Source organism: Typopeltis vanoorti, chromosome 23 (genome assembly GCF_054136105.1).
Source record: "Typopeltis vanoorti isolate ZY-2024b chromosome 23, IOZ_Tvanoo_1.0, whole genome shotgun sequence".
In the NCBI taxonomy this organism is placed as follows: domain Eukaryota; kingdom Metazoa; phylum Arthropoda; class Arachnida; order Uropygi; family Thelyphonidae; genus Typopeltis; species Typopeltis vanoorti.
Window position 1 is genome coordinate 61,607,798 of NC_143571.1, and position 14,145 is coordinate 61,621,942.

At 33.7% G+C, this 14,145-nt stretch overlaps 1 protein-coding gene across 1 annotated transcript in view; it reads right to left on the bottom strand.

The window, feature by feature from the left end:
- LOC150093903 (uncharacterized) overlaps window positions 1-6,025 on the bottom strand; it is a 72,335-nt gene extending 66,310 nt beyond the window's left edge. The window contains exon 1 of the mRNA XM_090412854.1: window positions 5,904-6,025. Coding sequence (XP_090268980.1) covers window positions 5,904-6,025 — 122 coding nt within the window. The remainder of the gene's footprint in view (window positions 1-5,903) is intronic.
- Window positions 6,026-14,145: the final 8,120 nt, after the last annotated feature.

The window sequence follows — 14,145 nt, forward strand, 5'->3', positions numbered from 1 at the left end:
GATCATCCTAGAAATGGTCTTTTTAGTGTAAAATTTGAGAATGGTTGCATGTTTGCAAATAGAAAAAAAAAATGTACTTTATGGAATAGATTTATAGAAAGTATCTTGGAGTATTAGTTAACATCAGTCTGAAAACAAAGCACTGTGTACTATATGGAGTTTCAGCACCTTACTTAAGGATTATGACCATTCTAAAATACCTGTTGTCTTAAGAAATCAGACTGAAAGGAGGGAAGTTCATCCATAAATTTCTCCCCTACTATTTGTACATAGGTTAAACATATGAACATATAAAAGTGAATCATTTTAGGTTTCTCACCACTTAGTAAATTTTACTACACATGAATTTTTTTCAGTTTATCAAAAGCTGACCTGCCTAGCTGAATTCTTATTATTATGATCCTAAGACCCCCATTGAGTCACACTCACCTAGGAGGTCCTTTTGTCATATGCACAGACATATATACCTTAGACACATTCAAATTCTCTGCAGACACCATGCTCTCAGGAAAGGCATTCCAATCATTCACAACTCTCCATGCAAAACACCTGCTTCTCACTCCCTTGCCCACATCCTTCTTATACAGTTTGTGAGGACCTCTTGTTCGCCCACCTATGTATGAAAAATCTCAATATTAATCCTATAACAGCCTTTTATCAATATTTCTAAATTTTCAAACTTCCTTAGTCAATCACCTTTAGATAATTTTCCAACATTTCTTCATCCTTTTGAAAACAAGGTGAAATCTGTGTGTATATTAGTCCATCAAATCAAACCAGCTAATGCCTTTTATTCTTGTATAGAGAGTAGGCGAGGCTATTTTAGTCCTATCTAACTTCTGGAGATTGAGTGGGCAGTTAAATCTCCACTGGCAGCCAATCAAAGATGCTGGCCCAATGCTATCACTAAGTTAATCACCACAAAGTGAAGAGACGGCTAACAAGTGACGCCATCCCTAACTTGAACACATTTTTAATGTCTGAAAATAGTGTGGGTTCGACGGTTGATTTTCTTCAGTTTACGGGAGAAAAAACCCACTTACTCATGCCAGAGATCGACTAACTCAGGAACCAGTTGAAAAAAAGGCTTAGAAAATGTTCCTCTCGTCACCGACTAGACTTGAACCCAAGTCTTCGTTCATGTGGTCAAGCGCCACTTCCACTGAGTTACACAGGCTCTTAATTAGTCCATATGTGGCCTAATCAGAGCTTTATACAATGGAGCCAAAACCTCCTTACTTCTACAAGTCAGAATTTCATTGCCAGAATTTGTTGTGTTGTCCTCATAATTTTGGCAATATGTCCTGTAAATTTTAGATCATTATCCACCATTTTAAGATCTCTTATTTCCTCCAACAATGTATCATCACCAAGAGTAAATTCTATCCCATCTTTGTTTTCCAAATTTCAAAACCTTACATTTCACAACACTGAACTGGCATTCTCACTTCCTTGACCATTCAAGTCTTGTCCCAACCAAATTTGCATTATCTGCAAATACTGTATTTTTCGATAGATAACGTGCATCCCCAACATTTTCATCACTCCTTTTGATGTATAGATAATGCCCATGCGCCATGATTTATGAAGAGAAACAATTTAAGTGTGTGCTCCTCCACTATTGTTGGATTCGTGTAGGGCACACACGACATCGTAAGTTAAAACAATTTTAAGTATTCCAAATTGGCCGTCATTCCAGGTGGTTTAACAAAAAAAAACCCCAACCCCTTGATCTTGCAGTAAATAAACCATTGAAAGACAACTTGCAGGCTAAGTGGGAAGACCGGATGATGATGGCATCCATGAATATAACAAAACAGGGCAGATGAAAAGAACGTCATATAAAGATATAGTTACATGGATTGTAGAAAGTTTGGCTGCCGTAAGTGAAAACTGTGCTAGAAATGATTTCATTAAAGCACAAGGGAATGCAGTGGTGTCTGGTGACAATGATTATGAAGCTGAAGAAATACCAAACAAAATTTTTAACAAAATTGATTCTTTCAATATTGAGTCGGATGAATTTTTTGTATTTTAATAGTGTAATGTTCAATAAATATTAAGTAATACTTCTACCTTAGTTTTGTTATTACATTTGATTTACCTTTCATCCCTTTCAAATGTATACCGTGCATGTTTATTTTTAACGAATTTAGACTTTATCATATAGATAACGTGCGCGTTATCTATCGAAAAATACGGTAACTGTATACCCTCATTCAAATCTTCCCCAATATCATTAACATAAGCCTTAACAGCAATAGCCCTAAAACATAACCATGAGGCACACCACTAGTGTGACTTTCCTGTTCTAGGATATTACTCCCCCATAGACAACTTGTTGATACCTATCAAGACAGAAAATCCCAAATCCAATGCACTAGTCTAATATCCAACTCCATCATGTAATAATGTATCAAAAGCCTTTGCAAAGCCTAAGTATACTACAGTCTCCTAAGCTTCTCATAATCACCAGCCTAGTAGTTCCAAAGTAACCCTTTTCTCACAGAGGTCCTCACATTGCTGGCAACCCAGGTAATCACTTCATTGCCACTCTCAGTAACTGGAGGAAGACACCTTATTTATAATAACATCCTCTGATGAAATGATCAAATACAAGATAACTCTTTCTGTAATCAATAGCACTCCACCTCCCTTTTTATCTTCATGAAATATAACATACCCTTCCATCTTATGGATGTCATGCTCACTGAACCATATCTCACTTATTCCATAAATTTTTGGATGAACAAACTCAATGAATGTAACCATTTCATTTTCCTTGTTTCTGATACTTCTAGCATTTGTATACAAATATAACAGCTCATTCCTAAACATATGACAAGTTTCACTGATGCCACTTATTAGATGTGACTTCCCCATATGTTTCTCAAGCCTTCCTTAAATCATCCCAGAAGCTTCTTCAAATCCAACTGTTTTCCCTAACTCTCCTTCAATTTTGTATACACACGCATTCACATCTTCTTGGAGCATCAACCTTTCTCACACTGAGTTTCCCTGTCCACCATGAATCTTCCTGTTTGTGTTGCACACTTAGTTCTCTCATTCTCCATACTCATGCTACCCATTTTTTAAGCATCATTTCAGTCTCTTCTTCCTTACTCTCCTACTATTTCAGATTGCTTCTTACTTGCTCAGATACATTCTCTGCACTCATTACTCTCCCTTCCAGCAGTAGTCTCTCCAAATGCACCAAAACCATTCAAATACAGTCCATCACTCTTATACAGTTCAATTCTTCCTTCAAGCTCATTCCACACATTAACAAACTCCACTCCTTTCTCTTCACAGGTTTCTGCTAACATAGTATTCATAATTCTTGCTCTCCACCTCATCTCATCGCTGTTCTACCTGGGTAACACGCTAACTACCTTTGCAATCACATTATTATCTTTTATCCTTCTCAACAACCTCCTGATATCCAACCTTATGTTTTCCTTGTTCCCAATCAAGTCATTTGTCCCGACCACTAGGGACATTGTACTGGAGGTAAAATGAATAGATGCCTCTATTCAATTTAACTCCAGAAAAACAAACCTTGTGCATCTTATTTACCATACCTCTAATAATCGAATTGTCATACAACACCACTTCATTCAAAAGGGTGCTGGTTCCATTGTATAAAGCTTTGATTTGGCCACCTAAATTTCTTGTGCTCAAATCTGGTTACTAGGATTTGAAGAGAATGAAAGAATCTTGGATAGGGTACTGAGATAGATAATTAAAATGATATGAGGACTGTACAATGTTACTTATAAAGACAGACCAAAGGTATGCAAGCTACAGTTTGGTAGAGAGAAGATGAAGGGAAGGATATTCTACTTGGCCAACCAGCTGGCCGAGTGGTTAGCATACCCACTCTCCAACCAACAGGTCGCAGGTTTGAATTCCACTGTGGACATGGATGTTTGCGACCACCTCCTAGCTCATTGGAGGCCTGAAGTGGCTGAAAAAGTTCTGTTTGGTCTCTAGAGCAGGGTTTTCAGATAATGTAAAAATAAATAAAAAAATTACAAAAAATAAATACACGTATATAAAATTAACAAAAAATGGGGAAAAAAAACCTTGCCCATCCATGGTACAAATGTAAGGTTTAGTATTAACCTTTCGTTGGTGGCAACTACATAAAAAAAAAAAAGATGCTTTTAAGCTGTTAAAAGGCTATCATTGAATTGACACTGGAGAGATTTTTCATATGACAGAACAAGGAGACAGAACAATAACAAGGGGCCATCCATGGAAGCTGCAAAAGGGAATAGTGAGTAAGTTTTCTTGCATGGAGAGTGGTAGGTGTGTGGAATGCATTGCTTGAAAGGGTGAAAAAAAGGCAAACAGTGGATGAGTTTAAAGAGTGGTATGACACACTAAAGAGTGATAGAAAACACAACAGTAGTTGTGTTTTCTACCACTGACCTCCCATGATGAGTCTGACTCTATGGAGATCAGGAAAATAATAATAATAGCCCATAAAAGGCCATTTTAGACAGAATTCTGCTGTCAAAAAAGTTGATCACTTCAACAATGGAAGCATGGGATTAATGGCTTAATACAACTTAATACAATGAAACAACACTTCTAGGCCCAATAAGAGATAAGTTTGAGAATAGTCACAATGGTTAGTTTGGTGGAATTTCAAAAGCAGGATCCACTCTGAACTTGTTTAAAACTAGAGCTCGCAGATTTAAATACAAGTGTGGTATGGATGTCTGCAAAAATCTTTGGATGATAGATCATTTTCATCACCTGGTTTAAATGAGGCATGAAGAAGCTAAAATAAAAAGTAATATGTTTGATCTCTAGGGAAGAATCCCTATGCTAACTCTTGAACAGCTACTAATGCACTATACATAACTAAAATTATAGGGAGGGATTATCATAAAAAAAAAGTACATGCTGTTTTGTGCGAACATTACCACACACCAAACAAACAAAAGAACCAGCTTCTTCAACAATATGATGCCAAACTGCACACAGGATGAATGGATGCAATAAAAAAAAATTAAGAAGCTAGAAATAGAGCTTCTCTCTCACTCAACATACAGTCTAGACTAGAAAATATTTGACCATCACTTGTTTTACATAGTTTGTTTCATGCATGGCTAGCACTTCACTAATAAAATCAGCCATAGTATACACAAAGAGAGAAAAGTATTTACAGAGAGGTGGATCAGGTCCATGAAATATGAAAATTTAATTTTATTGAATAATGGTTATGAAGTATTATTACAGAAATGTCACAATCCTGAAATCTTTTGAGCCATTTTGTACATTCACTTAAAAAGCAGGACATAAGTGAAAGCCTGTGCTTGAAATATAACATACACCTCACTTTCCAGCATCTATGAAAAGAAAATATTTTTCATAAATATCTTTCAAAAATGTAAATTATACTTAAATAAATAATGAATATTTTATGTTATTACAAAAGCTTTTCCTGGTATAAAACTTTTCCGGCTTTTTAAAAATCCGTAAGTTATTAAATTTTTGTAAATAAAGGAATTTTTTTAGGCGTTAGCTGATTTTTTTTTTTTTTTTTAATGTCGAAAATTTGAAGTGGACTGCACTTGGAAACCATCAGCACATGTCACTAACCATTTTGAATGTATCTTTTTTAACAAGGGATTTATCCACCCATCATATCCAATGTTAACGCACTTACAAAAAAATTGAAAATGATAGACTGAATTCACTGCAAGCATTTAACTTGGTAAACATCTGAGTCACTTGCCTCATATCCTTTATCGTAATACGCTATCCTAATTTTCTAAACGTTTATTCTGGTTTCTTAAAAAAAATTAACTATCGTGAAAAATGCCGAATGTTATTAAATGATTTCAGATTCAAAAATATCCTAAAATGTTTCATTTTAGCGGCATACAAACCCTTGCTTAACAGACGTGGAAGATGTATGCTTTACTTTCTTCTTCTTTCTTTTGTCTTTGTCTGTCTTCGAACGACTGAGATATCGTTTTAAATATTCCTTTTGGTCTACACTCGCTGCCATATCTTCATCCAACTACACTGCTTTACTAGCCATCTATCGGCATTAATACAAAAATAAATTAATAAATGTTCTATGTGATTTTTTATTTTATTCTTCTTATTATTTTTTTTTAAAACAACTGTCTCCAACAGTTTAATAACTGATGAAAAGAAGTGGATTCTTTGGGAAGATTTCGGTATGGAGATCACACTATTATGTAATTGAAGAGTGTAATAAAAAATAAGCAATTATAACCCGACAAGTTTTGTAAATCGTACGACTTACATCATCAGGGAGTACTAGTACCTAAAAGTTTTTTTACACAACAAAAGCCTATTAACAATTAATTGTACATATTAGATGTTTTTGATAACTTCACAACTGTAACATATAATTGACAAACCAAAATACAAATGACAAATTCGTTATTGTATGCGTGTTGGAACATTGCTAGTAGTTACTATCAAGTTCTATGGTATCACACGTGTTATATCTTAGGTCCATGTCAATTAAATTTTTGCTGAAAGCAGGCCATACTTGATGTAAAATAAAGCCTTGATTTTAATGCATTGTTTAGGAATCCCAAGCATTTGCGATGCTTCTTTCTTAAAGTTTCTTGTAAAACATTAATGTTACGATCAAAATACAATCACGTTGCTTTACATCAAGAATGTCACGACAAAGTGGCTGCGTTGCTCTCGAGTAGAATGTAAAAGTGGCTTTTTTACCTCTACAAAACATATCAAGATTTCTACATCCATCAAAACCTCTATATCATCCAATAAAAAAACCAGGTATCTTCATAGATACCTGGTTTTTTGATTTATTGCTTCATTGATTCATTTTGATTCATTGCTCTTGTGGCATTTGTTATGTAGGGCAAATAGGAAGGTCGGCTGAGATCCGCATGTCTGAACACGAAAAGACTTCGAGAGAGAGAGAGAGAAAGCATAAATCAGGACTGACATTCAACACAACCACTACTGGTCATCAAGTACTTTGGCAACGATCGTAATTGTTTTACAAGAAAATTTAAAGAAGGCTGGTAAATGCTTGGGATCCCTACGCAATGCAATAAAAATCAAGGTTTAATTTTACATCAAGTATGGTCTACTTTCATCAAAAATTTAACTGCTATGGACCTAGGATATTATTATTATTATTATTATTATTATTATTATTAGGGGACAACTCCAAGGAGTCCAAGACTCATTGAGGATATTAGAACTTAGGATATTATTATTATTATTATTATTAAAAAGTTAGATAGGTAAACGGCCCCACCTACTCCCTATACGGGAACAAATAGGCATTACCTTATTTATTATTATTATTATTATTATTATTATTATTATTACATGATACCTCCAAGGAGTCCAAGACTCACCTGCTCTACAACTCTCCATCTCCACCACTCAGTACACCAACTACAACGAACTGCAACTACCATCATCATCTACACCATCACCAGTATTTTCAGATAATCACAAACATCCACGCCCATGTCGAGATTCAAACCTCAGCCTTTTGGCTGGCGAGCGAACATGCTAACCACTCAGCCAACCAAACCAGCACGCCTGGTTCATATATAGAACACACATGATACCACGGAACATGATAGCAACAACTAGCAATGTTCCAACACGCACATATATAACCAATTGTATTCTCCTTTATCAATTACATGTTGCAGTTGTGAAATTATCAAAAGCATCTAATGTATGTAATTAATTGTTAATAGGCTTTTGTAGTATAAAACTTTTAGGTGCCACTACCCCTGATGATGTAAGTAGTACGATTTACAAAATTTGTCAGGTTTTAATTGCTATTTTTATTAAACTCTTTAATTACATTATAATGTCGTCTCAATACCAACTCCCCACAGAACTGCTAAGCCACATAAACTATCTTTACATGTAAAAGTAGATTGTTTTTTTTAATTATTTTTTATTTTTGCTACAAGTATTGCCAAATATGTTGGTTTGGTAGAATTAGAAAAAAAATCAACTAACACCTTGTTATTCCTTATAGGAAGTAGGCGAGGCCATTTAGCCCTATCTAACTTTTGGAGACTGAGTAGGCAGTTCAATCACCACTGGCAGCCAATAGCTAACCCAAGGCTATAGTTCAATGATAAAAATATAGTTTAAAACACGAATATAAACAGCCAAACTTGAAAATATATAATAAGAATAAAAGGTGTTGGCGGATGAATTTATTTAATTTATAAATAAATCCGCTAAAACAGTTTATTACCTCCAAAGGGTATAAGCGAAGCTCCTCTAGCTAGCCCTAGCGAAATTTTTGAAAACTGACAGCAGCTCTCCATTCTTCTGTCATCACTGATAGTGAGCTCATGCCATCAATGTGATAAGTCTTTTCAGGAGAATAGAAGACAACTCACAAATGTGTGGGGAGTTTTTGGTATTGAGACCACATTATAATGTAATTATAGAGTTTAATAAAAATAGCAATTAAAACCCAACAAATTTCGTAAGTCATACTACTTACATCATTAGGGGTAATGGCACCTAAGAAGACAAGGTGTTGGCAGATTTATTTATTTAAATTATAAATAAATCCGCTAAAACAGTTTATATCCCAAAGGGTATAGGCAAAACTCCTTTGGCGAAATTTTTGAAAACTGACAGCTGCTCTTCATTCTTCTGTAGTCACTGATGGTGAGCTCATGCTATCAATGTGTCAAGGCTTTTGAGACACAGTCCGAGATTGTCAAAAAAAAAAAAAAAATCAGTCAACACATTCTATTCCCCTATAAGGAGTAGCCATGTCTAACTTTTGGAGACTGAGGAGAAAACTTCCATCTCCACTGGTAGCCAGTCAGAGATAGTTGGCCCAAGACTATCACTAATTATACAAGGCACTGGTGAAGAGAAGCGACTGACAAGTGTCGCCTTCTCGTGCTCTCTAATCCTAATACTATATTTTACTGTCTGAAAACAGTGTGGGTTCTACGCAGGGCCGGCCATCTGGGGGATGCGATGGGTGCAATGCACCCGTGTCCCACGATCGAGTGGGCACAATCGGTACACATTTGCGAAACGTGTTTTTTTATTTATTTTTATTCTTCTTCTAATTTTGCTTATAACTAAAGGGATTTCATTGACAGGATTTTAGGGCCCCCGGTAATAGTAATATCTCTGTGATTCTCCATTATATTAGGGTTTTTGCTTAACCCTTTTGATACGTTTATGCAGTGTATAAAAATTAACAAACACGATTTCATTTTTATCCTAAAATGCCTGATTCATCATTAGTTTTTTTCTAATCTGTTACACATTTATATAATTTGGCTCGTTATCGAAACCGTTGAAAAAATATTTATGATATTCTTTATATATGGTTAGTCTAGAGCAGGAGTAGACAAGCCTGCCAAACGTGGCACGCCAATGACTTTTTTTTTTGTCCCTGCACGCAACCCAGGGCTCATCTTTAAAAATAATTAAATAAAAAAATAATTTCAAACATCTTCGCTGACACATATTTTGACTTAATATAATACAATTTTATTAAGTACAGCTATACCAAATAAAAATGCAATAATTACGGTAATTAAACTCTACCAACTGTTTCATAATAATAAGTAATAAGAAAATTAGAAACAAACATCCTATTTACAAGCCATCAATATATCTCCGCGATATACTGATGTACAAGTTTTGTTCAGTTCAGTCGTTGCACTATTCGTCAGGCATCCAGACGTGGCTTGACCCCTTTACCATCATTTGATATATCTTTTCATGTTTCGTAAAGAACGTATCCGTTTTCTAAAGTGTATTTGGATTTTATTAAATCGTAAGTCATTAAAATATGGATTGGAAGTATTTATTGTCAATTAATATGTTTAACTTATTGGATATAAAATCAGATTTCCTTTACATTGATTTTTGGAAACTAAAGTTTTCAGTTTTTTCGTAAAATCCCCGCATATATTGCAATTGCTATTTTCTGCCTTGAGAGCAGTTTCCTTGTGTGCATCCTACCGAAATAGCACCATCTGCTTTCCCATTATTTCAAGCAAAAATTAGCAGTAATTTACAAGACTTGAGATAATTAATGAACAATCCTTCACGAATGATTAATGAAAAGACAGCTATGGTACTAGGCCAGTAAAGATATGTGCATATATGATTGGTGCGGTATTAACAAAATTGGCTAGTATGGAAGGCGCGTGGTTTGTCATGCGAAGCGAGTCACCATTGCCATGAGGTGAACGTGATTAAACTTTTTTTTTTTTTTCTGTACGAGGTTACGCGAAACTTTTCAATTTCTTTTTTTCGCAAAGTAAAATGGGGTGCGAGTTATATGCGAGGACCAGTTATATTCCAGTAAATACGATAAGTTATTTTTAAAGCTATGTGAAATGTATTATCGATATTCAGAATTATGAAGTGTTGTCTGCACATGATTAGATCTCAACTACGTTAATAGTTATAGATAAGGGTGAAATTGATATACTGAAGTAAACAAACGATAAAAATAAAGACATTCCTTGAGTGTTTCTAAAATTTTGTAGTATTGTAAAAAGTATGTACATATTTAACTTTTTGTTAATTCATAGGATAAAAATATTTAATATTATTTACTCATTCGACAGGCAAAGTCTAACCCATAATGTCCCTGCCAAGAAAGTATCCCTCTGTGTGTCAAAAAAGGAAATCAGCAGAAAAGAAAAAAATAAGAAAAGCAAAATCTCAAAAAAGTCACACGTAGATTTGTTTTCATGGCTACAAAATAAATGTGACAACGAAATTGCTACGACTTCAGCAGTTGCGATTCAAACTTCATCTGAAGAAGAAAACTCCAAACAAGTTACACAACTTTTCAACGAAAATGCAGAAACTGTGGGATTCGTCGAAAAAGACGCGTCTGATTATACAAACGTTTTGGATACAGCAAATAACGAAGAAAACAATAATAACGATGGTGATCAAGTGAATATAAATTATACAGGTTTGTGACCAAATATTATAACTGACAAATTTAGATTATTTTGTGTTAAAACCGAACCTAAACAACATCATCGAGACGCATTCGTTAAGAATGTTGAAGGTAGATAATTTTCTACATCGTACTATTTTAAAAAAATGCCAAATGGTGAAACTCAGCTTCGCAGCTGGTTAGTTTATTCAAAAGCTCAAGACTCAGTATTTTGCTTTTGTTGTGTATTATTTTCCAAAAGAAGAGGAAAAGATCAATCAACACGATTTATATATGGTTTTAATAAATGTAGAAAACTGTCATCTGTAATTCGAGATAATGAGCTTTCTGTTGGTCACTTTAATTCTTTTATTTCTTGGCAAGAATTACTAAAAAGGCTTAATTTATGTTCGACTGTTGACAGAACAAATCAAATTAATATAAATAAAGAAACGGAACGTCTAAAATTACTGTTCCAAAGAATTGTAGATGTAATTCTATTTTTAGCAAGTAATAATCTGTAATTTCGAGGATCCCATGAAACAATAGGAACGCCGAATAATGGAATTTTTTTTAAAGTTTAATAGAATTATTAAGTAAATATGATCTGTGCTAATGGATCATGTAACCAGAATCAAAAATACGAAAACAAGAATTATGCATCATTTGGCGCATAGATTTCAAGAAGAAATTATTGCTGCATTAGGTAATGAAGTCCTTAATAAGATTAAAGACGACATAAAAGCATTCATATATTACAGTATCCAAATGGATTGTACTCCTAATATTTCTCACAAGGAACAAACTTCAATAATTATTAGATATGTAAATTTTGTAAACAAAATATTAATTATAAATGAGTCATTTATAGGATTTATTGAAGTAACTGATGTAACTGGTGAAGGACTAGCAAATTCGCTTTTAAAAAGAATAGGTGAGCTTGATTTAGATATTATGAATTGTAGAGGGCAAGCATACGACAACGGTAGCAATATGAAGGGAACATATAAAGGCGTACAATATAGAATAATTAGTTTAAACCCTCATGCAATTTATGTACCTTGCTTATGACATTCTTTTAATTTGATAATTTGTAATGCTGCTTCCAGTGGTATATATTGTAAAAAAAATTTCGGAATATTGCAACGCTTACACTGTGTATTTTCTGCATCTACAAAAAGGTGGGAAATTATACAAAGCATTTAAATATTATGCTTAAACCATTATGTGATACTCGATGGGAAGCCAAAATAGAGTCAAAGCAGTGTATACACAGCTTGAACAAACTTATAATGCCTTAGAAGAATTTATTGGTGCAATTAACGATAACACAGCAGTATCCGAAGCTAAAAGTCTACTAGATTCAAAAGAAATGCCATTTATTTTAAGCTTATCAGTGTGGTTTACAATATTGTCAAAAATTAATAGTATCAACAAACTATTTCAAGCAAAAACAATTATTCTTGACTCTGCTTTTAATTTAGTGAATAAAATTAAAAATGAAATCCAAAATTTAAGATCAAAATTTAACACATTTTTAGACAACGCAAAAATAATAGCACGAAACTTGAATATTTCCGAAGACTTCCCTGAAAAAAGAATTCGAAAAAGAAAAAGATTATTTTCTAAACTAGCAGAAGATGAAGTTTTACCGGTAGAGGAATTTAGATGTCACTTTTTCAACGTTGTGACTGATACTGTTATTGTACAAATAGATGAGAGATTTAAAAATATACCCAATGTTATTTCTTATTTTAAAATAATCACTGATATAAAAACATTAGAAAACAATGAACTAGAAAACCGCTCAAGGGATTTTGTAAAATATTATAGTAAAGATGTAAATGAATACTTAATCCAGGAAATTGATTTGTTACAAGAATTGATCTTGGACCAAAAAAATGTAAATAACGCTCAAGACATATTGCAATATATATTAAATAATAGTTATAATGAACTATTTCGAAATGTACTAACTGTATTGAAAATTTTCTTTACGTTACCAGTTACTATAGCAAGTGCAGAGCGTTCTTTTAGTAAATTAAAATTGATAAAGAATTATCTTCGGTCAAGTATGTGCGAAGAATGCTTAAATGCACTTGCTATATTAAGCATCGAAAAGGAAATTGCCAAAAATTGTAATTTTTAGGAAATGATTAATGACATAGCAAAAAAAAATCGCATATTTAAATAAATACATATTAAGCAATATACGTGTTAGTAAAAACTAGGCTCCTAAATAGTAAACCTATTTATTTTTTTTATTACTTTAAACAATAATTGATTGTAAATAGTTTTTGTGCGCTAGTTGGTGAGCCAGGTTACTTTTGTTTGTGTTAAAGATTTATTTATTTTAATTATTTAATTCTTTTGTTTTGTGTTCAGTAAACGTTATATTAACCTGTTATATTTCGAATGTGTTTTTGTTTTACTACGCCAAAATCATTGGCAAGTAAAAGGTTTTACAATACGTTTATTTCGAATCCTTTAATTTTTACCTTTGAAAAATATTTTAGGACCCGAAAAGGTTTCTTGCACCCCGGCTCCTTTATAGAGAACGTCGGCCCTGTTTATGGTCCATGTTTCGCTTCCATATAGTAGAGTTTGTTTTGACAAGACATTATATATTGTCTGATTCTAGAATGTTTTTGTACTAGGGATGGCTTAAATGTATTATAAGTTTGATATTATAGATACTAAAATATCAAAGTTTACTTTGACAAAGTTTGATAATTTAGTGTCTATGTCTTTTTCTTCTTCGTATGATAGATCACATCCCAAGTATCTGAAAGTGTTTACTTGTTCAAATATTTTATTATCTATCATTATTTTACTTCTTATTGGGTTTTCTTCTTTAAATGCCATTATTTTTGTTTTTTCTTTAGATATTGTCATATTATATTGTTTTCAGAAACTCAAGAAAATCGACCGTAGTACCCACATTATTTCAGACAGTAACATATTTGTTGGGGGTTAGGTGGCAGCAATTGTTTGCCAGCCTCTTCATCGGTGGCTGCCATAATTAGTGATAGACATGGGCCAGCTATCTCTGATTGGCTACCGATGGAGATTGAACTGCCCACTCAGTCTCGAAAATCTAGATAGGGTATAAAGGCCTCGCATACTCCCTATTAGGGAATAAAAGGCGTTAGCGGATTTCGATTGCAGAGATGAGAGGGTACATCCTTGTCATACTCCTC